The 23,198-nt window shown below is 38.9% G+C and overlaps 2 protein-coding genes across 12 annotated transcripts; one reads left to right on the forward strand and one right to left on the reverse strand.

Moving 5' to 3' along the window:
* Positions 1-319: 319 nt before the first annotated feature.
* Positions 320-14,220, forward strand: LOC117962721 (CD209 antigen-like protein C). 9 transcript variants are annotated; one of them, XM_059007144.1, is made up of 13 exons: positions 321-533; positions 3,668-3,821; positions 6,496-6,618; positions 7,486-7,587; positions 7,832-7,876; positions 8,471-8,512; positions 8,928-8,972; positions 9,524-9,586; positions 9,956-10,018; positions 10,193-10,255; positions 10,529-10,680; positions 12,169-12,272; positions 12,541-14,220. In XM_059007144.1, exons 2-13 carry the CDS (start codon positions 3,713-3,715, stop codon positions 12,662-12,664), a joined length of 1,035 nt encoding a protein of 344 aa, XP_058863127.1. In that variant the 5' UTR covers positions 321-533; positions 3,668-3,712; the 3' UTR covers positions 12,665-14,220. The 9 variants fall into 9 exon arrangements, with proteins under 9 accessions (XP_058863128.1, XP_058863127.1, XP_058863132.1 ...); XM_059007143.1 differs by having other exon boundaries at positions 322-533; positions 6,493-6,618; XM_059007145.1 differs by lacking the exon at positions 7,832-7,876 and having other exon boundaries at positions 320-533; positions 6,493-6,618.
* Positions 14,221-14,384: 164 nt separating this feature from the next.
* LOC117409845 (hepatic lectin-like) lies at positions 14,385-23,142 on the reverse strand. 3 transcript variants are annotated; one of them, XM_059007153.1, is made up of 11 exons: positions 22,815-23,135; positions 20,642-20,764; positions 19,717-19,818; positions 19,446-19,490; positions 18,810-18,851; positions 18,361-18,405; positions 17,787-17,828; positions 17,598-17,648; positions 16,644-16,792; positions 15,969-16,075; positions 14,387-15,511 (listed from the first exon to the last, which is right to left on the reverse strand). In XM_059007153.1, exons 1-11 carry the CDS (start codon positions 22,894-22,896, stop codon positions 15,385-15,387), a joined length of 915 nt encoding a protein of 304 aa, XP_058863136.1. In that variant the 5' UTR covers positions 22,897-23,135; the 3' UTR covers positions 14,387-15,384. The 3 variants fall into 3 exon arrangements, with proteins under 3 accessions (XP_058863137.1, XP_058863136.1, XP_058863135.1); XM_059007152.1 differs by having other exon boundaries at positions 20,642-20,767; XM_059007154.1 differs by lacking the exon at positions 19,446-19,490 and having other exon boundaries at positions 14,385-15,511; positions 20,642-20,767; positions 22,815-23,142.
* Positions 23,143-23,198: the final 56 nt, after the last annotated feature.

The raw sequence follows: 23,198 nt of genomic DNA on the forward strand, positions 1-23,198 counted from the left end.
GCACTGCTTTAATTAATTTGACTAAATTCAGCATTCCCTTCTGTAGGACTACCTGAATCATAGCAAATGAAATGCATGTAACAAACTGGTTGCAGTTACATCCATTCCTCATTTCTAACTTTATTTATTTATTTTTTTTTCTAATCCAATCGTAATTTTCTTTCTGAATTCTTAACCCGCCTGCATCAGACAGGGCTCTAGACACCCCCCCCCCCCCCCCCCCCCCCCCCCCCTCCATCATAGCTTCAAACAGCCAATGTATTATACATAGGTGATCTAATGTATTCAGCGCTCTGAGTTTTTCAGAGGTAGTTCCTTTCTGTGCTGTATCCTACTCCCGTTAGGACCTGATCGCAAGTCACATGAATTAGTGGGTGGAGCCGGTGCTCTCCTCTCACTCTCTGCTAGCTGCAGCTTCCCGAGACAGACTGAGTTTACTCTTGCAGTTTTTTTTTGTTTTTGTTTAAATCAGATTTATTCTTTTAATTGCTTAATTTGTTTTTCTTTTTCTTTTTTTCTTTGGACCTATTAAGGCAAGTAACAGCTTTCTTCCACATACTCAATTTTTTATTAGCAGTCTCTTTCCCTACTTCTGACTGTGTTTTCATCTTTAATTTTATCCATATTATTCATACTCTTATATATATATTATCTATAACTATTTTTCCCTATCTTCCACATTGTCATCCATTGCAAGGAGTTCCTGAGTCGTTTTCGTTTTATAGACGTTTCCAATTAACCTAAGCTATTATTTATCTATAATAGCCTGTTCTTTTTCCCCTCGTATTTGCTAGACTTAATTACGGGAAGGTTTGTGCACGGGTAACGTCACCGCGTATGTTTGTCTAACTCCAAACCTATGATCTCATTTCTTTGCTTTCCTCCGAGCCCCTCCTTTATCTGAAACGTTAAGTGAACCAAGGTTCCCAGGATCTTGGTTTATAATATAATATAAAAACACTACTGCATGCAAAACACTAATTTTATATGTGTTATATGAGAGATGTTCTTAATATGTGACATCATCTTCTAAGTGATTATATTATGCTAAATTAAAGGTATGTGTTTCTTTTAACTTCATATTGTTTCATCATTTTGTTAATGAGTCAGTTTTGATTCCATATACCATTGTCTAACAGAGTATTTGACACAAGTTTGTCTCATACAATATTCAAGTCATTTAGTTTCACTAAGTTTAAGTGGTAATAGTTTTCATTACAATTATTTATCCATTAAGAGATGCACTGACCAGGCTCTGACCTGTACCTCTCTGGGAATATGTTACTGCTAGCAGTTTCCACAGTCTCTTGTTTTTTCCAAGGTCAGAGTCTGTGCAAAGCACTTTATTAGATATATGACCTGTCCATTAAGCCATGAGTTGTGCATATTATTTCAAGACATTTACTTATCAGTACTAAACCACTAACTCCATAAACCTTAACACTTCATCTCTATGAGGCTTGCAGCTCTGCTGAAGTGGAACCCAAGGACATTCCCTCTTTCTAGATAAGAAGAGAGGCCCTGGTTTCACTGTAGCAGTTTCAAATCACCACATTATAAGGAATCCATCTACCATCATTAGACAATAGTATAGTGGATTAATAACAAGGTACATTATAGTATATTATTACAAACTTAACACAAAAACATAACACAACACCTTTTAACTTCTATACTTCAATGGATATCATAATGTCTAGAAGTCTTATTGTTCAATAGAAAGAAGAATAAACTTGTACCATTTTCCCATTTAAGTAAATCGAATACTGCTCCAGGTTTTAATCTTCTTATCACTACAGCAAAGTCGTGAACAAGCAATAATACTTGTCAGTTTTAAATAATATGTTTTCTCATTATAGCAAATACTTAAAACATATTATTAATCTTATGAAATAACTGTTATGAACTATAAATAGTTTCAATTAGCACTGAACCTGTTTCATTATAAGATAATCTTTCAATTAATTTACCTCTGTTTATCAATTGCTATAATATTATTTTGGTGAATCCCTTTTAGGATTTAAATCCAAATATAGGCCCGTATGACCCTTCTCTTTGTTCATACAAAATCCAGCCGAGACAGGATTTTTTCTCAAGACCTCTGGCTTGTTAGTTAATCTTTTGGTCATAAAGAGTCTCTTCTTATCTTGTGCTTTTCTTGACATAAATTTGTAGATTAACGTTCACTTTTAGCCGGAATGGTGCTTTTTATCAAGCGTCATGCTTTCTGAAGATTAGATATACTAGTGGTAAATCGTTCATTATATATATTTTCTTAGGGATTCTCAGACCACTAAGTATTTAATTGAATACATGTGTAATTCCAAACAAGAGAGGACTGACCTATTTCATGGAGCAAGAGAGCCACCTACTAGTGGTACAAGGATACTCTTTCTTTATCCTTCCTAATATCTTTGACACTTCATTTTATAATACATTCCATATTTGAAATCGCCTAGTACATATTCAGCATATCCATATGTTCTCAGCAGGATTCAGCTCCTGTACCAGGTTTCGCTCTTAGTTGTTTCCACAAGAAGTCCCTTGATCCAATGTTTCTCCATCACAGGTGTGGATTTCCATGGAATGACTTCATTCCTATAAGATACTTGGACACGTTTAGCTGTAAATATTATTTCTTTATATTTCCTTTTGTTCGCACAGAGTCACTTTGCGAGGTACGCCTTCCATCCAGAACACTGAAGGAGGCCAAAACTCACTGTTATTCATATTTTCTGGTGTCCAATTACTGTTCTGCCTCACATCATCAGTTGGCAGACACAATACAACTGAATCTGATTCAATTGATGAACCAACAGCTGTAGCTACCGAGATCCTCCATGTCAAAGGACTCAATATTTTACTGACCAGCCTAGCTGATTCAGCGTCACTTGCGACAGACCACAGGTTTTGTAAGTTCACTCTGTATTTGGGTGTGTTTTGCAGCACGCTTGAGATTTTAATTAGTTGGTTTACACTGAGTCATGGGTAGGGCTGTATTTTGTTCATGGTAAAAAAAACACCCTGGCTAAAAAGAGGTACTTCAAGATATTTCATGATTTAAACATAATAGTTATTAAAGCAGAAAAATAGCGTTTGTCACATGCAAAGTTGATCATTTTCTCTCGAGTTATATTATACAACAATTGTTCCTAAATATTGAAATGCTGAACTGAAAAACAGTGAATGTTAAATTGTAATATTTCACTTTTTATGTGTCCATAAAGACATAATTTTTTCACTCTCAGTGAATTATCAAACAAAATGAAAACATAAATAAATGTAAAAATAACAACACATGAAATATCCCCTTCTTGTGCTGGACAGAGCGATCTATAGCGGAAATATTTCCGATCTTTGAAGTCATTTTAAAGAAACCGTGCAGCTCTATGCTGTGTGTGTTCAATCATAGCACACAGCCGATCAGGGATCTGAGTGCTTCACCATTTTAACACAAACACATTGCCATCTCAATAAGCAATTTTCAGTCTGATTGTAAAAAGGACTAGTCAAATTACAACCAAAAAGATCTATATACCATATCATTAACGACACTAAACCTTTTGAAACTCAAGTAAGCTCTTCATCATCCTACTTCTGCTTTTTCTGAGCGAGATGTTTGTGGTTATCACTTTCTGTTGTTCTTTGAAACACAAATTTTCTGTAGTGCTTTAAATAAAGACTTCCTGGGAGAGTGCTTCATAACTGGTGCATGATCGGTGTGATCTGCAGCATGGCTGACGATGTCTATGGAAACAGTGACTTCCATCAACAAATTGGAAAAAGAAAACACAGCGACAGGGAAAGATACCAAGCTCCAGGTACATCTCGTCTCTTATCTCTGATCTAGGGTTACTTTAAGCTTAGGTGTGACGGGATTGTAGTATCTTGTCATGGGAGTAGCTGTGTTATATAGTAAAAAAAAAAATATATATATATATATCTATATATATATATATATATATGTATATATGTATATATATATATATATATATGTATATATGTATATATATATATATATATATATATATATATATATATATATATATATATATATATATATGTATGTATATATATATACACACACTGCTATGCAAAAGTCTTGGACACATTCAGGAGTTACAATGTATATGGATGTTATTATTATTATTATTATTATTTATTTCTTAGCAGACACCCTTATCCAGGGCGACTTACAATCGCAAGCAAATACAAAATACATTCAAGTGTTACAATACAAGTAATACAATAAGAGCAAGAAATACAATAATTTTTTTTTTTCAAGTGTGACAAACCACAATTCAATAATACAGCAGATAATAGTGAAAGTTACATCAGGATATGATTAAATAGTGATAGTTACATCAGGATATGATTAAGTACAAAATACTACAGGTTAAACACTTGGCAGATTACAATATTCTGAAGTACAGGATTAAATGTAGTAAAATAGGGGGCAGATAAGAGCAAAATAAAGCATATTTAAATGAAGGGTGATAGTGTCCCAGGATACAACAGAGGAGTTCTACAGCTGCTGTTTGAAGAGGTGAGTCTTAAGTGTGCGCCGGAATGTGGTCAGGGACTGGGCAGTCCTGACATCTGTAGGAAGGTCATTCCACCACTGCGGAGCAAGGGTGGAGAAGGAGCGGGCTCGGGAGGCAGGGGAGCGTAGCGGAGGTAGAGCCAGTCTTCTAGTGCAGGCGGAGCGGAGAGGTCGAGTGGGGGTGTAGGGAGAGATGAGGGTCTGGAGGTAGCTGGTTGCAGTCTGATCAAGGCATCTGTAGGCTAGTACAAGAGTCTTGAACTGGATGCGAGCGGTGATCGTGAGCCAGTGGAGCGAGCGGAGTAGTGGAGTAGCGTGGGCGAAGCGAGGCAGAGAGAACACCAGGCGGGCAGCAGAGTTCTGGATGAGATGGAGCGGACGGGTGGCGGATGCAGGGAGGCCAGCCAGGAGTGAGTTGCAGTAGTCTAGGCGGGAGAGTACCAGGGCCTGGACCAGGAGCTGGGTAGCATAGTTGGTGAGGAAGGGTCGGATTCTTCGGATGTTGCTCAGGAAGAATCGGCAAGTGCGTGCCAGAGTGGAGATGTGCTGGGAATAAGAGAGGCAGGGGTCCAGGGTGACTCCAAGGTTCTTAGCGTAGGAAGAGGGAGAGAGTGTGGTAGATTCCAGAGGAACAGAGATAGAGAGATCAGAGGAGGGGGAGGAGGAGGGAAAGAAAAGGAGGTCAGATTTAGAGAGGTTGAGTTTGAGGTGATGCGAGTGCATCCAGGAGGAAATAGCAGACAGACAGGTAGAGATACGGGAGGAGATGGTGGAGTCAGAGGTGGGGAAGGAGAGGAAAATCTGAGCATCATCAGCATAGAAATGGTATGAGAAACCATAGGATGCAATGAGGGGGCCCAGGGAGCGGGTGTAGAGAGAGAACAGGAGAGGACCCAAGACTGACCCTTGGGGGACTCCAGTTAAGAGTGGGTGAGGTGTGGAGGTTGCTCCACACCAGGTTACCTGGTAAGTGCGGTTGGAGAGGTAGGAGGAGAACCAGGCCAGAGCAGTGCCAGAGATCCCCAGGTCAGCAAGAGATGATAGTAGAATAGAGTGATCAACAGTGTCAAAGGCAGCAGAGAGGTCGAGGAGAATTAGGACAGAGGAGAGAGAGGCAGCTCGGGCACACTTAAGTGAGTTGGTGACAGACAGGAGGGCGGATGTTGTAGCATCAGCGGTTTACTCCGGTCCTCCGCTTGTTTCTGCTGTTGTGCAGCTTTGACTGTTGTTGATGCAGCTTGGTTTGGGTGGGAGAGGTCAGGCTTTTCGTTTAGCGGTCTTTGGTTTGCGTTGATCAGAGTCTTCAAGAACTTATGATCACAGCAACTCAGGGTGAACTGTTCATGGACAGCTGATGTGAGGTGTTGTGGTGGTTATTCCATCACAGCTACCCTGTGGTTCTCAACAGGGGGGGGGGGGGAGCGAAGCATTCCAAGGATGGGGGCTTTCTATATATCAATAGAAAGGCCTTCAATAAATGAATTGGTGTAATATTATGCTAGGGCTTCATTTTTGTAATTTATTTTAGATGTTTAGTTTGTGAGATGTTTGTTCAAAATAAAAGTGCATTCTCAAAATTACGTTTTCATTTATTCCTGAATATTGTGCATATTTTAAAGACAAGAGAATTTTTAAAGAGACACAGTATTTAGTAAGTAAGGGGTCTGAGAGGGGAACAATGTGCAATACAATCCCAACACCCCACTTCTGTAAAACACAAGCAATTACACTGAAATAATAACAAGTTCATTTCTCCCAATACACAATAATATATATATATATTTTTTTTGCTGTGTTTTTTTTTAGTGTTTGCTGAAATATGCATAAAGTTGTCTTCGAAATCCCAAGTTTGTTCCTGGGCAGTGATGTAGAAAACGCAGTCTGTTTTGCTTGCTATTGTGATCAAGTTTTGCTAAGTAGGGGGTCTGTTGCATTTTTAATTTCAACAGCAGGAATGGATGATGAAGATGATGAAGCCGACTATGAAAATTTTGAAGATTCCATTAAAATGGAGGAGAAAAAAACAAACCAAACAGAAGCATTCAAAGAGGAAGTGAAATCACAGGCAGCCACAAGTAGGCTATTTATTCACTGGTTCCTAAAACAACATTTCACAGAAATTCTACTGAGTTCACGCTTTCTATTGATTTCACAATTAGCACTTGATGGAATGAAAGTCAAACCTCTGTTTGTGTGTTCTGTGCTGAACAGGAAGACTGAATGTCACCGACATCAGTCTTTATTGTGAAAAGTGTTGAATTTAAGTCAAGGGAAGTAATGTTAAAACTTTACAATCCATTAGTAAGACCTCATCTAGAATATAGTGTTCAGTTCCGGTCACCTCGTTACAAAAAGGATATTGCTGCTCTAGAAAGAGTGCAAAGAAGAGCAACCAGAATTATCCCGGGTTTAAAAGGCATGTCGTATGCAGACAGGCTAAAAGAATTGAATCTATTCAGTCTTGAACAGAGAAGGCTACGCGATGATCTGATTCAAATATTCAAAATCCTATAAGGTATTGACAATGTCGACCCAGGGGACTTTTTCAACCTGAAAAAAGAAACAAGGACTAGGGGTCACAAATGGAGATTAGATAAAGGGGCATTCAGAACAGAAAATAGGAGGCACTTTTTTACACAGAGAATTGTGAGGGTCTGGAACCAACTCTCCAGTAATGTTGTTGAAGCTGACACCCTGGGATCCTTCAAGAAGCTGCTTGAGGAGATTCTGGGATCAATAAGCTACTAACAACCAAACGAGCAAGATGGGCTGAATGGCCTCCTCTCGTTTGTAACCTTTCTTATGTTCTTATGTACATTAAACACCAAGAGAAATGATTTTAAATGTATGAAACGTAGACTTAAAAAACAAACTGCAACTACAGCTATAAAGAACTATTCTGAAACTATTTATTGTGAATTATTGTTATTATTATTATCCAGATCACAATGTCTGCGGAACCAAATCGATTGTGTTTCTCTACGTTCTGCTGATCGCTAGCTCTGTGATGTGGGCGGCTCTGCTCTCCTTGCTGTTTGTGAAATGTAAGTACGACGAGCCTCAATAAAGGAAACGCAGCTGAGGTTCAGGTAGTGGTGTTTGAGTGGAGAGGTTATAACCTCAGTTCTCCTTCTCTGAGCGCAGACTGGTGATTTCTAAAACAGTTTAAAGTATTAAACAAAAACCACACAAATAAACCAGAATGTTTACTGCAATTTCAGCGGAATAACAATGAATAAATACAATAAAAAATTAAGAACCCCACATATGATCATTTTTTTTTTTCAGGCACTGCAGAAATACAAACCCTGAAAACTCTCCTGACAGAAAAAGGTACATATCCTTCGTTTTTCATTTTTGAAAGTCCTGTGAATTGGCCCTCTGCTCCACTTTGGCTATGATTGTAGATTTTTACACGGGGCTCTTAGCTGGTAGAATGTCAGATCCTGACAGATGCCGTTCGTAGCGCTATCGCTAGATGAACAGACACCGAGAGCGCCACCTTGTGTTTAAAGAGGGCAAGGTCCTCTTATTTAAATACCTTGACTTTGGGTTCCCTAGACACTTTTTTTTTTAATTGACAATTTGGAACAGAGCAAAAGGAAGCAAAGACAAAGAGGGGTTTCAGTATAAGAAATAATGAATTAAAAGATTAAAAATGTGAGGGAAAAGTTCCCCTAGGAGGTACATTTCAATAAAACAAACACTGTACCATTTAAACACACACAAGACTGGGTTTGTTGTAAACCCAACAGCCTGCACAGAAACACCTTGGGATGTATTTGATAGTCAAATTATGAACATCAAGTAGTCTAGGAGGAAGATACACCACAGACCTGCAGATATTGTTAGTGCCAGGTGATCTATTGGATTCGTTTAGAGACTTCTCATAACTTCAGCTCACCAATCGGATGTCTTCTTTCACAGATTCTCAAATGAGGGCAAATTTTGAGAATTGCGTTTCTAATGGTAAGTGTTAATAGCATGATGTTTGATCTGAGTGCTGCCGGAGACAGATTAAAAAATAAGATTATGCATGTTGTCTTTTTAAAATGATATCCTTATATTAGTCAGCACATATTTTAAATATATTTATTTCAATTTAAGCCAAAAAAATGTAATCTGCAATAGTATTATTTTTTTTGGTACATAATTTAGTTACACGTTGTATTTTTCATTAACTTTCTTCTGGTATTGGTGTTTGAGTTGTGAGGTTATATCCTCAGTTCTCCTTGTCCGAGGGCAGACTGGTGATTTCTAAAGGAGTTTCAAGTATAAAAAAACACACAAATAAACCAGAATGTTTACTACAATTTCAGTGGAATAAAAATAAATAAATACAATAAAAAATTAAGAGCCCCACATATGATCTTTTTGTTTTCAGGCACTGCAGAAATACAAACCCTGAAAACTCTCCTGACAGAAAAAGGTACATATCCTTCGTTTTTCATTTTTGAAAGTCCTGTGAATTGGCCCTCTGCTCCACTTTGGCTATGATTGTAGATTTTTACATGGGGCTCTTAGCTGGTAGAATGTCAGATCCTGACAGATGCCGTTCGTAGCGTTATCACTAGATGAACAGACACCGAGAGCGCCACCTTGTGTTTAAAGAGGGCAACGTCCTCTTATTTAAATACCTTGACTTTGGGTTCCCTAGACACTTTTTTTTTTAATTGACAATTTGGCACAGAGCAAAAGGAAGCAAAGACAAAGAGGGGTTTCAGTATAAGAAATAATGAATTAAAAGATTAAAAATGTGAGGGTAAAGTTCCCCTAGGAGGTACATTTCAATAAAACAAACACTGTTATCAAGCACAAAAGTTAGTATGAAAACGTTTCTACAAAAGAATAAACCCAGACAATAGAGGGTGCTGTTCATACACAGCTATCCTCTCCAAGTGGTGTAAAAGACCTTCTTCTGATAACTCTAATTCACCCCTGTATGTATATATGTATGTATGTATGTATGTATGTTTTCAGACTCCCAGCTTTCCTCAAATGTGAGGAACTTGGGAAAAGACATTTCTAGCCTGAAAACTAAAGGTGAGAATTTAGAACACTATACAGACATTCCGTCCATGAAGACTTCTTCACAGAAATTCTACAGATCGGATTTCTGAGACTCTAGATTTATGTTAACTGTAAAGTAATAAACCGGAATTGAATCATTTTAAATATGGAAAACACGACATCCCTTATCGATTTAGTACAGGACAGGGTAACGTCCCGTACAGGATGGAACCCTGAATGAACCTTCTGTGGGGGGATATGGGACAGGAGTTCAATCTAGAGATACTTTTATTGTGTGACCCAGAGAGACGAGTTGAGAGGGGACCAGTGAAATGAGACGAAAGCGAAGTCGCCCCAGTGAAATTAAAGAGACCTGCTTCTAGTAACAGGTTTGTTTTTCAGATTCCCAGCTCTCAACCAGTGTGAGAAACTTGGAAACTGAGATTTCAAGCCTAAAAAATAAAGGTGAGAATTCACAACTTCTCAAAAGCTTTGTTCATCAATTCACCTCATAGCTCCCAAATGTATCGTTTTGAAACATGCAGTTTCATTTTATAAAACATGATATCTGTTGCTACGCTTGGTTAAAGAAACTGCTGAATTATTGGACCTGCTTCTAGTAACAGGTTTGTTTTTCAGATTCCCAGCTCTCAACCAGTGTGGGAAACTTGGAAACTGAGATTTCAAGCCTAAAAAATAAAGGTGAGAATTCACAACTTCTCAAAAGCTTTGTTCATCAATTCACCTCATAGCTCCCAAATGTATCGTTTTGAAACATGCAGTTTCATTTTATAAAACATGATATCTGTTGCTACGCTTGGTTAAAGAAACTGCTGAATTATTGGACACCCCATAAAGTTATTAATCTCGTCTCCTACAGGAGTAAATCCATATTGAGTGCTCTGCAGGTTACTGTCTCCGCTCACTCGTTTGCAATAGTTCTTGAATGATTCCTGTTCTTCATGCTGTCTTTAGTGTCTGACTTCAGGACCTGCCCATGTGACTGGAAGAAGTTCAGTGAAAAGTGCTACTACTTTTCCAAGGGCAAGAGGGACTGGAAGAAAGCAGAGGAATTTTGTTACAATCAAGACGCTGTGCTTGCAATGGTCAAAACCCAACAAGAGCTGGTAAGAAACTCCCTCAGCCAGCTTCTCTAACAGAAATGGTGCAAATCACTAGCAAAGGATGACTGAAGCCAGGGTCAGGGGAATTCCAATTCCAATTCCAATTCCAATTCTAATTTGTTTTGAAAATCAATTCCAATCCCCCATTCCCCTTTTAATCATGTCTAGCACATAAATTGCATGGTCAAAATTGCAATTAGCAGTATTCTGTTCAAATGAGCGTCTCACAGTGGCAACAAATTACTTCAATTAAAGTCACTGTAATTAGTCAATTAACGGTTCAATATTTCATGCATGAAAAGGCTCATAATTGTCAACACATTTCATAATATGTTTATGAAACAGCTCTGGCCAAAAGTATTGCATTACCCTATAGAATTAATAAATGTTGCTTCATAAAGTCAAATGAAACCCGCTGAATAATGTTACATTAACATATTGAACTACATATTGCTTTGTAGTTTCCCGTATACTTAACAAAAAAACTGACAAAGAGAAAATGTAACATTTCGGAATCCAACTTGAACTATTGTACTACTATTTGGCTTCCGGGTTGACTGTTGCGATATCATTTTGCAGTTTATTTAATTACATGATGTTAAATAAAATATCTAAATTATGCTGTGACGGGATGGCTGGGCCGTGACGTCAGGTCAGACACAGGAAGAACACACACACAGGTAACTGCAGATCAAAAGAGAGACGCGGCGGTGTCGTTTTATTCAAATAATACAAAAAGAAATAAAATATTTAAACACAAAACAGAGAGCAAAATAAAACAGGTAAACAAAACAAATCCTGAACACAAAATATTAAACAATACAGGTCAGGCTGGGCTGTTAATTCGTTTTTCTCTCACTCTCTCTCGCTCCTCTCTCGCTCCTCTCTCGCTCCTCTCTCTCTCTCTCTCTCTCTCTCTCTCTCTCTCTCTCTCTCTCTCTCTCTCTCTCTCTCTCTCTCTCTCGCTCTCTCTCCGCTCTAACACCCCCCTGAGTGCAGCGAGCTGCAGGCTTTTATGCAGGTGACCATCTCCCGATTAGCAACAAATTAATCACTTAATTAACTCGGGAGCTGGCCACCTTCTGCACGAGGTTTTTAATTTATTCCTGGCAGAGGACGAGCACCTATCTCGCCTCTGCCAAAACACGTTTTAAAAATAAACAAAAACAATAACAAACACGGCGCATGGCTCTCGCCATCATAACGATAATAACAGATAAATCATCACGATAATACAACAACAGAAATACAAAATAAACTGCACAGAGGCGGAGGGGGAGACCCCGTTCTAAAACTAAACAAAATCCATGTACAGGGCTTCTTGCCCTGTTACATATGCTCATATGTTTTTTTTTTATATAAAAGTGTAATCAATCCTAAAATTCAATGCAAAACTTTTGGCCAGAGCTGTAGAAGTTTCTCTTACAGAGAACATTAAGCTACACTGTGACCGAATACAATCTTGCCAACTTGATCCAACTGTGTTTTCAGAACTACATAAGAAGCCAAGTCTCAACAGAGTACCATCTTGGACTGACCGACCAGGAATCAGAAAATAACTGGAAGTGGTTAGATGGAAGTCCAGTTGCTGACAGGTAAGATTTCAAGAGTATCACTTCACATGAAGTGTCTCTAAAGACTGTGTATTTACAGTGTAGTTACTTAGTAAATTCATGTGTACTTACATATAATTACAATGTTATTATGCAGAGTTACAATGTACTTAATGTGGAAATCTTTTTGCATGATATACAGCTATGGCTTTTTTTACGTCTCATTCATAAAATTGTAGGTGATAGTTTTTATTGGGCGTGATGCACCGTATAACTGATGCCCCCCCCCCCCCCCCCCCTCGTTGTTTAGCCTTTGGAATTCTGGAGAGCCAAACAGCGCCGGTGAAGAAGACTGTGGAGAGATCACTGCAGGGAATCTCAATGACATACCTTGCAGCGTCAAACAGCGGTGGATTTGTGAGAAGACACTTTAGAACTGCCTGCACCAAATTATCCACGCAGCTACAGTCATTTTGAGTCTCTCTAGTCCTAGAATTTGTTACGCTCCTGAACTTTTTGTGCTGTTTGCAATCCTTCTGAGTCTCTTGAATTGCAATGCCGGTGTTGAGATGCATTTCCTGGACCTCAGGAGCTGCTCTTCAGTTCTAGCTGCTTCTCATAGATATATGTAACACAGGCTAGATCAGGCAAAGTGTCTTAATAGAAGAGCAGCGCCATCTAGTGCTCTGCCACTTTCTTCAAGTTTTCTTTGGTGTTGCTGGTAACACTCTGCTGTGCGCTAGATCATTGTTGATGCGCACTAATATAAAGACACTAGGCTGATCTAACCCACGTTACTTATGTCTATGGCAGGCAACTAAAACTGAAATATAACAGCACTTCTTACTGTTTGATTTTACTAAGTGGTTGCGATTCTGTTATTCATCATAGTGCCACTAGGTGGCAGTGTAGGCTAGCTCAGTGACGGTCTCAATCCCTAAATCCCTAAATCTTCCTTGCCTTAAACTCCCATTCATTATATAGAGCAGGTCTAAAACATGCAGCTGAAGGAACCACAAGTACTGGAATTGGTTAAATGCATCAGGTTGAAAGCCTGGCTTTTATTTTTTTTAATATATATATATATATAAAGGAAAGGTAGTGTAAAGCCTTTTGGTGTGATCTGCGTGAGAACAGTGTGTGTTGTTTTGTTTATTTTGGCTTTTGTTTTATTTGTGTGTATTTGTTTATTAAAAAAAAAATAGATTGTCAGCACAGTAAAAATCAAGCTCCTGTGTCCTGGGTCTGTTCTTAAAGGGGCAACGAACCACAGAGTGGTGAGGTTCTGTTTCAATATATATATAATCTCATCAATTGCAATACCACTCTTGTCATTTACATGCTTAGAATATATCGGTCAAACAAAATGAAATTTAAAAACAGGGATAGCGGAACATAAGGCAGCTATTCGCAATAATAACTTAGACTATGCAATAGCTAGACATTATCAAACAATGAAACATCGTTCAGTTTCAAGCCTTAAATTTGTTGGATTAGAAAAGGTGTCAATTCCAAAGAGAGGGGGACTATAGTAAAGTTACTGTTAAAAAGGGAAGCCTATTGGATATTTACTTTAAGAACAATGGAACCGCATGGCCTCGATGAGAATTTAGAGCCAAGTCCATTCTTGTAAATGTTGTAATTCGTACCATGATTCTGAATGTGATTGGAATGCTTTGATATATGTTAATTGTTGGCTTCTTCTTAATTGCTGTTTGATTTTAATTGAAAAATGATATTCATCGACCAATTAAATGAAGAGACGAAATAAATATTACCAAAGTGTTGTGTTAAGATTTAAACTTGCCATTGATGTGTTGATTGATATTATGATTGAATGTAATGAACTTTGAGCTGTATAAAGAGAGGTGCTGCTCATATTTGATCACTGTATTCATCACCTGACGAAGACTCGTTCGATTCGAAACGCAGCGTCGACGTGGACTTTTAAATCTCCTGTTTGTCTAAATAAAATGAAAAGAATCTTTAACACTTGAGTTAGTGTGTATCATTAAGGAACGACCTTAGCTGTCTCGATTCTCCAGAGCCATGGGAAACTGAAGTTTGAAGGACTATCCCCTACTTACTGGCGTAAGTTAAGAGACAACCACTTGTACCATATATATATTGATCCCTTCACATTGATCAACATTTAAACGGTATTGTGATAAGGTACTCGTGTCACATGTGTGGGTAACCGCATTGCAAGACAGAGTGACATGGGAGTTGGAGTTGAAACGCCGACACAGGCGAGCAGGATTTATTAAACAGAAAACAGAAAGGAAACAAACGGGTCATGTGACGCTACCAACGATGGTAACGCACAGAGGACACACGCAGAAGACAGGCAGGCAGCAAGTCTCAATCGAGCGCCCGTCTGTAAACAATCATTTGATGAAACATCACAACTCCAAAAAGCACACAAAACAAACCCGTTTCCACATATAAATTACACCCACACTAATCCCCCTGTGGTATATTTAAGAGAAAACAGTAAAGAAATGAAAAAGGAAAGAATGTACACTTACATGCTGAATACAGTAATTACATGCCCTTTCTCTTGAAAAAACTATCCAGCGTAGATTGCTCCTCATGCCCGTTGCCTGCTTGCAGTTTGTGTGAAGATGACGGACAGGCAACGATTGCATTCGTCATGCATGATTCGTACTACAATAGGTCATCTTTGAATTAGCTTTACCTTTGAATTAGTCAACCATGGTGTTTGTTTTCACTGTAACACACTTGACACTGGAGAGAGTTCGGTGTCAGTCAGTACTGAGATCATTGTATCCGGGTCGATCCTGTACTTGAGCATTCTAATAGGGCTAATTTGCATTGAAAAAAATTGGTTCTTGCTGTTGGGATAGTTAAAAACGTGTGTTCGTTAGGGTTCATTATAGTGAAGTTATTAAAATGGTATTTATTTAAGCAGGACAGAGCCCTTGAGATATACATCTCAGTGTCAAGGGGGTCCTGGCAAGAGAAATAACACTTTACAAAAATCAATAAATCATTCAAACAGGACAGAAACACTAACAGCAAACATGAAAACAGGAATACAAAATCATACAAGCATAAAATAACAGAACAATTTCAACGTGCACGATCCTGGATGATTTAAAAAGGTATTGTGAAAAATAAAGCAGAGAGGATTTCAAAGTCGCTTTTCACAAATCCAGTGCACTTTTGCTTCACACATTAAGTCATTTAGCAGGCCATTGCTCAGCAGCCCACAGTCTTCATTGTCTTGATAGTTGTTTGGTTCTCCTTTATGCCACAATCTAAACAATAAAACCACACGAGTTATTTGGTTCAGAATTCCCTATAAACAATATTGCAAGAATGTCACAGATGCCCATAAGGATTGAAAATGTGCGTTTACTAGGGAACTCTTCAGTTCAGTTCTTGTGGTCGCAGTTAGAATTGGGCGTTTTCTTTCAAATGTTTTCAGGACAGAAAGCGGTCTCGTTTTCAAGAAGGGTCAAACTGAGTTATGGTTTAATGGAGCGTTTCTCTAGTTTTGGAAGGGGCGTGGGAAGCAGTTGGCAAAAGAGGGGACTGAGGAAGCTTGTGGAAACCGTGCAGAATTTGGACACAATAAAATAACATGAATGATATACTTTCCAAAGGAAATGTGAACGAGTGGGACATTGTACTTTACTGTGGGTCAGTGTTTGTTTAACATGACCACCTTGGTGGAGTTTTTAAGGTCAGGAACCCATCGCTCCAAGTGCTTACCTCTTCTCAACCACACGTCCACCCAGCCACTTCCAGGTGCCTTCGTTATCTGAATCACTCAGTCCAAGCCACAGTTCTTTTGCGGGTCCTTTGTCCTGTAGATATTTCTAAAAACACAATTATTAGTATTTATATGTAGCAGAGATTAAAACGGAGGCTTGGTAGTCCAGTGGTTAAAGAAAGGAGCTTGATACCAGGATGTTCCCTGTTCTAATCCCAGCTCAATCACTGACACACTGTGTGTGACCCTGAGCAAGTCACTGAACCTCCTTGTGCTCAGTCCTTCGGATGAGACGTCAAACAAACGAGGTCCTATTGGAAGTGACTCCGCAGCAGCAGTTGTTGATGCATAGTTCACCCCCTACTCTCTGTAAGTCGCTTTGGATAAAAAAAAATATCCGCTAAATGATTAATTAATAATAACAATAAAATAACTTGTAATGTTTTTCTAGGCTTGCTCCGTTTCGCTGGTTTGTTTTATCAGGGGCTCACAAAGTTCTGTAAGAAAGTTTTTTCAGTAATGTGCTTTTATTTGAGCCGACTCGAGTTCTTTATTGAAGCCTCACAAAACCTGTAAATTGTGCAACAGGTTGCAGGGGCTTTGCTACGTTAGGCAATCATTTTCATTTTCAGAGGGGGAAGTATACTGTCTGATAATCACTAACTGTTTCTTACCAGCTCTTCGTCGCTGTTGATCACTGCAAGGTCTGAGTTTTGGGATTGACAGAATGTGCGTGCTTCTTTCCAGCCCTTGTTCTCCTTGGAAAAGTAGTAGAAGGCCCCATTGAACAAGTTCCAGCTACCACTGCAGGTATTGGCACACACTAGAGAAAACAATTGAGGGGCAGGATTACTATACTGGGTGTGGCAGGCGGACCCCCTGCCAGTGTAAATAGGACTACGTTTGGCAGGGATGGGGTTAAATCTGTCCCTGCCAACAATCACAGGTGTGGCCATTCCCTAATTAGGTAACTGAGTGCTAATTGGGGAATGGCCATATGTATATAAAAGGGATGCTAAATCCTTCCTCTGGTGGAGGAGTTTGGGGTGAGAGTTTTTGTAAATGGTGTAGTGAAGGTGAATGCCCAGCTTATATGTGTTTATCCTTTTGTTTGAATCTTTTATTTTGGCCCTGTTGGTTTATAATTGTTTAATAAACGTGAGCAAACAGGGCTTCACTGCAGCTTCTGAGTCTCCTTTACTGCCCTAACATCTTGGGCCACAGCACTATCCTGCCCCAGTTGGAAGAATGAACACTTGTAAGCTGGGCTTTCACCTTCATGACACATTTACAAAAACACAGGTCAAAAACACTGGTGAAACACTCCTCCCCGACTCCTCCACCAAACAAATATATATACAGTCAGCCTCGGTTTACTCCTCGACACCCCACGGGGATGCTGTAGGTTCGACTACAGAATGTCTCTACCACTCTGAAAAACAAACACATTTTTCATGTTGGATTCAGACCTAATATGGAATTCAGTACAAAGCAGAGATACGTTCGCTTTGGTTTAAATATTTACTCATTATCTGTGAAATGCAACACTAACATTCTGTAAGAAAATGAAATGCACAACATGATAGCAAACATGTACAATCCCTAGCAATTCTGCCTTTAGGACTTACCTTTATAAACATATTTTTCCAGTTTTGTAACATTTTCAATGATCTGAGAATCTGAAAGGAGACACAAATCAGTGAGCTGGTGCTGTGAGAAATCTCCACCCTACAGAAATTGGTAAAGTACTTCACATAAAAAGATAACTGTGGCCTGCAGCACGCAGATCAAACGCCAAAACATTACCTTACACTTACCTTTAGAAATGTAATTCTCAAACTTTGCCACGATTTGAGAATCTGTGAAAAAGACAAATCAGTGAGCTAAAATGATCAGAAGTCTCTAAACTAATTATTATTATTTGTTTATTTAGCAGACGCCTTTATCCAAGGCGACTTACAGAGACTAGGGTGTGTGAACTATGCATCAGCTGCAGAGTCACTTACAACTACGTCTCACCCGAAAGACGGAGCACAAGGAGGTTAAGTGATTTGCTCAGGGTCACACAATGAGTCAGTGGCTGAGTCGGGATTTGAACCAGGGACCTTATGGTTACAAGCCCTTTTCTATAACCACTGGACCAGACAGCCTTCTGTAATGTGTCTAGGGAACCCAAAGTCAAGGTATTTAAATAAGAGGACGTTGCCCTCTTTAAACACAAGGTGGCGCTCTCGGTGTCTGGTCATCTAGTGATAACGCTACGAACGGCATCTGTCAGGATCTGACATTCTACCAGCTAAGAGCCCCATGTAAAAATCTACAATCATAGCCAAAGTGGAGCAGAGGGCCAATTCACAGGACTTTCAAAAATGAAAAACGAAGGATATGTACCTTTTTCTGTCAGGAGAGTTTTCAGGGTTTGTATTTCTGCAGTGCCTGAAAACAAAAAAAAAGGATCATATGTGGAACTCTTAATTTTTTATTGTATTTATTTATTTTTATTCCCCTAATATTGTAGTAAACATTCTGGTTTATTTGTGTGGTTTTTTATATTTGAAACTCCTTTAGAAATCACCGGTCTGCCCTCAGAGAAGGAGAACTGAGGATATAACCTCACAACTCAAACACCAATACCCGAAGAAAGTTAATAAAAAATACAACGTGTAATTAAATTATGCACTATTGCAGATTACATTTTTTGGCTTAAATTGAAACAAATATATTTAAAACATGTGCTGACTAATATAAGGATATCATTTTAAAAAGACAACATGCATAATCTTATTTTTTAATCTGTCTCCGGCAGCACTCAGATCAAACATCATGCTATTAACACTTACCATTAGAAACGTAATTCTCAAAATTTGCCCTCATTTGAGAATCTGTGAAAGAAGACATCCGATTGGTGAGCTGAAGTTACGAGAAGTCTCTAAACTAATTCAATAGATCACCTGGCACTAACAATATCTGCAGGTCTGTGGTGTATCTTCCTCCTAGACTACTTGATGTTCATAATTTGACTATCAAATACATCCCAAGGTGTTTCTGTGCAGGCTGTTGGGTTTACAACAAACCCAGTCTTGTGTGTGTTTAAATGGTACAGTGTTTGTTTTATTGAAATGTACCTCCGAGTGAAACTTTACCCTCACATTTTTAATCTTTTAATTCATTATTTCTTATACTGAAACCCCTCTTTGTCTTTGCTTCCTTTTGCTCTGTGCCAAATTGTCAATTAAAAAAAAAAGTGTCTAGGGAACCCAAAGTCAAGGTATTTAAATAAGAAGACCTTGCCCTCTTTAAACACAAGGTGGCGCTCTCGGTGTCTGTTCATCTAGCGATAGCGCTACGAACGGCATCTGTCAGGATCTGACATTCTACCAGCTAAGAGCCCCGTGTAAAAATCTACAATCATAGCCAAAGTGGAGCAGAGGGCCAATTCACAGGACTTTCAAAAATGAAAAACGAAGGATATGTACCTTTTTCTGTCAGGAGAGTTTTCAGGGTTTGTATTTCTGCAGTGCCTGAAAAAAAAAGATCATATGTGGGGTTCTTAAATTTATTGTTATTCCACTGAAATTGCAGTAAACATTCTGGTTTATTTGTGTGGTTTTTGTTTAATACTTGAAACTGTTTTAGAAATCACCAGTCTGCGCTCAGAGAAGGAGAACTGAGGTTATAACCTCTCCACTCAAACACCACTACCTGAACCTCAGCTGCGTTTCCTTTATTGAGGCTCGTCGTACTTACATTTCACAAACAGCAAGGAGAGCAGAGCCGCCCACATCACAGAGCTAGCGATCAGCAGAACGTAGAGAAACACAATCGATTTGGTTCCGCAGACATTGTGAGCTGGATAATAATAATAACAATAATTCACAATAAATAGTTTCAAAATAGTTCTTTATAGCTGTAATTGCAGTTTACATAAGAACATAAGAACATAAGAACATAAGAAAGTTTACAAACGAGAGGAGCCCCCATTCAGCCCATCTTGCTCGTTTGGTTGTTAGTAGCTTATTGATCCCAGAATCTCATCAAGTAGCTTCTTGAAGGATCCCAGGGTGTCAGCTTCAACAACATTACTGTGGAGTTGGTTCCAGACCCTCACAATTCTCTGTGTAAAAAAAAGTGCCTCCTATTTTCTGTTCTGAATGCCCCTTTATCTAATCTCCATTTGTGACCCCTGGTCCTTGTTTCTTTTTTCAGGTCGAAAAAGTCCCCTGGGTCGACATTGTCTATACCTTTTAGGATTTTGAATCAGATCACGCGTAGTCTTCTTTGTTCAAGACTGAATAGATTCAATTCTTTTAGCCTGTCTGCATACGACATGCCTTTTAAACCCGGGATAATTCTGGTTGCTCTTCTTTGCACTCTTTCTAGAGCAGCAATATCCTTTTTGTAACGAGGTGACCAGAACTGAACACAATATTCTAGATGAGGTCTTACTAATGCATTGTAAAGTTTTAACATTACTTCCCTTGATTTAAATTCAACACTTCTCACAATAAAGACTGAGGTCAGTGACATTCACTCTTCCTGTTCAGCACAGAACACACAAACAGAGGTTTGACTTTCATTCCATCAAGTGCTAATTGTGAACTCAATAGAAAGCGTGAACTCAATAGAATATCTGTGAAATGTTGTTTTAGGAACCAGTGAATAAATAGCTTACTTGTGGCTGCCTGTGCTTTCACTTCCTCTTTGAATGCTTCCGTTCGGTTTGTTCTTTCCTCCTTCCGTTCAATAGAATCTTCAATATTTTCATAGTCGGCTTCATCATCATCATCATCCACTCCTGCTGTTGAAATTAAAAATGCAACAGACCCCCTACTTAGCAAAACTTGATCACAAAAGCAAGCAAAACAGACTGCGTTTTCCACATCACTGCCCAGGAACAAACTTGGGATTTCGAAGACAACTTTATGCATATTTCAGCAAACACTTTTTAAAAAAAAAACACAGCAAAAAAAATATATATTTGTTATTGTGTATTGACAGAAATGAACTTGTTATTATTTCAGTGTAATTGCTTGTGTTTTACAGAAGTGGGGTGTTGGGATTGTATTGCACATTGTTCCTCTCTTAGACCCCTTACTTACTAAATACTGTGTCTCTTTATGAAAACGTAATTTTGAGAATGCACTTTTATTTTGAACAAACATCTCACAAACTAAACATCTAAAATAAATTACAAAAATGAAGCCATAGCATAATATTACACAAATTATTCATTTCTTAGCAGACGCTCTTATACAGGGCAACTTAAAATTGTAACAAGATATCACATTATTTTTACATAGAATTACATTATTTTTACATACAATTACCCATTTATACAGTTGGTTTTTACTAGAACAATTTAGGTATTGAACCCACAACCCTCTGGTGAAGAGTCCAGAGCCCTAACCACTACTCCACACTGCTGCCCCACAGATTAATTTATCTATATATATATATATATAGGATGCTTCTCGTGCCCCCCTCCCCCATCCTTAGATTGCTTCGCTCACCCCCCCCCCCCCCCCCCCCCCCCGTTGAGAACCACAGGGTAGCTGTGATGGAATAACCACCACAACACCTCACATCAGCTGTCCATGAACAGTTCACCCTGAGTTGCTGTGATCTTAAGTTCTTGCAGACCCTGATCAACGCAAACCAAAGACCGCTAAACGACAAGCCTGACCTCTCCCACCCAAACCAAGCTGCATCAACAACAGTCAAAGCTGCACAACAGCAGAAACAAGCGGAGGACCGGAGTAAACCGCTGATGCTACAACATCCATATATATTGTAACTCCTGAATGTGTCCAAGACAGCAGTGTGTGTGTATATATATATATATATATATATATATATATATATATATATATATATATATATATATATATATATATATATTTTACTATATAACACAGCTACTCCCATGACAAGATACTACAATCTTTGGTTTCAAAGAACAGAAAGTGATAACCACAAACATCTCGCTCAGAAAAAGCAGAAGTAGGATGGCGAAGAGCGAAGACTGCCGGAATGTTTTAGGTATGTTTTCAGTCGTTGAAGCAGGAAAGCTGTGCTCAGCAGTAGTGTTGGATAGTAACCTAGGTTCTTATATGATATCATTAGTGCCTTGCTTTTATGTAGGACGCAGAGTATATACAGCAACTAAACTCTGTGTGCTATACAAGCGCCCGCTGAGCACATGTTTCTTTTGTCAGGAAGTAAGGGGGCCGGGCCCTCCGGGCCCCCCTGGGTTTGGCGCCCCTGATTACAGTCAAACCTGTCTAATCCAGCCCCTCTCCAAACTGGCATTCTGTAGAGTACAACATGGTTTTTGGGTCCCAGTGAAAGCCCTATTGAAATGAATAGTGTGATTCCCCTCTACAATCCGTGAGTCTGTTCTGCAGTCAGGCAGGGTTTGTAAGTCTTGTCTAAAATGTGAATCCCATTGTGCACCAAATGAATCTTTTAGAATCAAGTACACCTGCAGTAAAATCCTTACTATATAACACGTGTATATACTTTGGGGTTTTTTTTGTAAGTTTTAAAGTTTTTACTATATAACTCAAAATACTAGAATCCCAGTCACACCTAAGCTAAAAGTGACGCTAGATCAGAGATAAGAGATGAGATGTACCTGGATTGTGTTTCACTGTGTACGTTTCTTACATATTGTTTCTCTAGGTTTGGAGTAAGATCTCCTTCCCTCAAAATAGCTGATTGAATTACATACCGCTTTGTAGTTTCCCCATATATTTAATAAAAAATGACAAATTGAAAAGACATTCACCTCATTCAGCGCCTCATCACCCTCGTTTTACTTGAAATCGAAACAAAGGAAACTTTACCTGAGAAACCGTTCTCTTGTCTAATCCTTTGCATTTGATGTTGAAAGGTCGAAATATTCCCATAAATATTCTCCTGTGCCATCGTGTACTGCTAACAGTGAAGAACCAGAGTAAATCCACAGTCTTCTGAGAGCACTTCCACCACACTGACTTGGCCTGTGTGATTTCTTTCTCTTTATTAATAGCGAGGGTTAATCATGCGCAGAGTCGAGCTTCTGCAGTTCTGCTTCATCGCTTGACACTCTGTCTTTACCAGAACCCGTCAGGGGGGGATTTTACGTTTGTGTTCTGGTTGATCGCACATTGTTTCTAAATATACAGTATGGTTCTTAAACTGCACACTATTGGCCAGGCACAAGATATTCCTCCAATTCTAGATACAGT

Source organism: Acipenser ruthenus, chromosome 34, assembly GCF_902713425.1.
Source record: "Acipenser ruthenus chromosome 34, fAciRut3.2 maternal haplotype, whole genome shotgun sequence".
NCBI classification, from domain to species: domain Eukaryota; kingdom Metazoa; phylum Chordata; class Actinopteri; order Acipenseriformes; family Acipenseridae; genus Acipenser; species Acipenser ruthenus.